At 35.6% G+C, this 2914-nt stretch overlaps 1 protein-coding gene across 1 annotated transcript in view; it reads left to right on the forward strand.

Moving 5' to 3' along the window:
• Positions 1-439: 439 nt before the first annotated feature.
• Positions 440-2914, forward strand: part of LOC119587859 (probable glutamate--tRNA ligase, mitochondrial) — a 10856-nt gene continuing 8381 nt past the window's right edge. Inside the window, exons 1-5 of the mRNA XM_037936561.1 lie at positions 440-540; positions 870-1018; positions 1150-1580; positions 1843-2057; positions 2316-2535. Coding sequence (XP_037792489.1) covers positions 877-1018; positions 1150-1580; positions 1843-2057; positions 2316-2535 — 1008 coding nt within the window. The 5' untranslated portion in view covers positions 440-540; positions 870-876. The remainder of the gene's footprint in view (positions 541-869; positions 1019-1149; positions 1581-1842; positions 2058-2315; positions 2536-2914) is intronic.

Consider the following 2914-nt stretch of genomic DNA (forward strand, 5'->3'; position numbering starts at 1 on the left):
AGCGATATATCATCCTGGTGAGATTGTGATAAAAATGTAGAAGTAATATTTTCGATATACTTAATGATCATGTAATATTGAAAAATAATGGATAAACAGAATAAATGATTATATGGTTTAAGAAAAATATCATGCACGTGAAAGTTGAATGAGAAAATACATTTGGTAACATTCAAGAGGTACTTGATATTTTGCTTTTATTAGTATTTAATAGATGTGAATAATAACCATTACAATCTTAAATGGCAAACAAGAAATCATTAACTCATTGACTTTGACCTTCCTTGTTGCATCAGTCTTTGAAGCCATTAAACATTAACGTCGAGCTCGAAAGGAGACTCCATTGACAAAAAGAGAAAGTACTGAACCATTTGCTACTATTCGTGGATGAAAACAATCATTAATCTAAATAAATTTGAATGATTCACAGCTTTTGTGGCTCTTCGCGTTTGTATAGTCTTATCCACGCATCCGGATTCAGTTACAAGAACTCTGGCTGTAAACAAACCGTCAGCCGAGTTCAAGGGCTGATGAGTTTCGGTAAATGAAATATATCTCTAAAATATCGTTTTAAACAGATATTGCTCAACTGATGCTTTGCTGTACTAAGACCCTTACCGGAGTGTGATTTCTGGATATTGAATTTATGGGGACATTTAGATATATCTTGTGTAACAACACATTATTCACTGCCCTTTCTGTTGCCTTATTTTTAAACTTAATTATTACATATTAACGAGATTTTTGTTACGGCAGTAGGTTGAGAAATATTGTGTACATAGTTGTATTATCTTTACAGTAGTTTAAAAGTGAATGTATTTAGATGAATTAATTAAAATCTTTACACTTTTCATTCGTGTATCTGCCAGGTCTAGCATGACCTGGTTATCTCACATTCGTCATGCTGGCAAGATCACACACTCCAGATGGCAAGCTGTCAGCACCCAGCTGAGGACGTTCTCATCATCAAAAAAAGTCCATTCAGAAGTTCGAGTACGGTTTGCTCCAAGTCCAACGGGTGAGCAATGCATCTAGTATTTTTAATTAAATTTCTAGGTTGAATTGATGATTGTCAAACAGGCTTTCAACTTGTAAGAATAATTAAATTATGTTTTTCTATTATACAAACTAATTTTGTTTTTTTTCCAGGACATCTCCACTTGGGTGGCTTGCGAACAGCTCTCTATAACTTCCTTTTTGCGAAATCTAATAATGGAAAATTCATATTGAGGATTGAAGACACAGACCAAGCCCGCCTGGTTCCTCAAGCTGCAAGGAAGCTCGAAGATATTTTGAATTGGTCCAAAATCTCTCCTGATGAATCTCCATTGTTATCTGGTCCACGAGGACCATATGTGCAGTCAGAACGCATAGACTTGTACCAGAAACACATACAAACCCTTCTTGAGAATGGGTCTGCATATAAGTGTTTCTGTTCTGATACAAGACTGGACTTACTTCGGAAAGATGCCCTCAGGCGACGCGAAACACCCAAGTATGACAACAAGTGTAGATCTCTTTCTGTTGCTAAGATTGAAGAATTTGAGAAGCAAGGAAGGCCACATTGCATAAGATTTAAGGTAATATAGTGTTCTGTATTTTGAAACTTCAGTTTTTATCTCATGAGTGATTGAGATCATTTACTTTACATGATCTTAATTTCTGTGCAATAATAGAATGTTTACACCCTTTTATTTTCTATTCAAATTTTGTAGAAATGTTGAAACACCATCCAGTAACTAACTCAGTTAGTGTTTATGAAAACCATGACCTACACTTTGATTTTTATATAAGAGCAAGAAACAAGCGGAGTTTCAATTAATGCATTTCTTCACATAACAGTTGGAGGACATAACGGAGCCATTCCACGACTTGGTGTATGGACCAATTTTGTATAATGTGGCTCAGCAGGAAGGGGACCCTGTATTACTCAAGTCAGATGGATACCCCACGTACCACTTTGCTAATGTTGTAGATGATCATTTAATGGAGGTTACTCATGTGCTGCGGGGTGTGGAGTGGCAGATATCAACTCCAAAACATCTGCTTCTATATAAGTATGAATGATGATTACAGTTTTTCTTTCCTTTTTTTAATTTCCTCCTCCTCTGCCTTCTCTTACCCTTCTACCATTTCTTCCTATGCTATGTTCTTTAGTTTACTATTATTTATTTGTGTAGTGATATAGTAACCTTCCTTTGATTTACAGTAATGATTCACTTTAGAACCAAAAAGAAATAACCAGTAATATTATATTAGAAAAAATATCTTTCATCTCACACTGTTGATTACAAATAATACTACATCCATTGTAGAGCATTTGGCTGGGAGCCCCCACAGTATGGACACCTTCCCCTGATCAAGAACAGAGATGGCACAAAGCTCTCCAAGAGGCAAGGGGACCTACACATTGAGCGGCTCCGTGTGCAGGGATATTCTCCTGAAGCCATCATCAATTTTGTGACTGATATTGGTGGGGGTTTTGAGGACAGGGACCACAATGCACTGATGACTGTGGAAGAGCTGACTGAGAGGGTACGTGAAACCTTTATTTTATTCTTGCAATATGTCTTTTATCTTGTCCCCCCCCCTTTACAAGTGGGGGAATTTTAGAATGATAATTCCATATACTACATGTTCCTAATTTATATGAATTTAAATACTAGGAAAAGAAATGAAGATATTTGTAATGCATTTTTGGAGGAAACTTGTTTTTTTCTTTCTTGTCTTCTGTTTTATGCCATGTTTAATTCATTAGATGGGAGAAAAACTGGTAATTCAATATACTGGAACTTTATTGGTCTGTTGTTTTTTTGAGAGAATTTAAGTAGTACTGAATGAATTACAGGTATTTTTAATGCATTCTTGAAATTTGCAAGTGTTCATGTATTTTCTTTACAGCCACTAATGTTTT

Source organism: Penaeus monodon, chromosome 23 (assembly GCF_015228065.2).
Source record: "Penaeus monodon isolate SGIC_2016 chromosome 23, NSTDA_Pmon_1, whole genome shotgun sequence".
NCBI classification, from domain to species: domain Eukaryota; kingdom Metazoa; phylum Arthropoda; class Malacostraca; order Decapoda; family Penaeidae; genus Penaeus; species Penaeus monodon.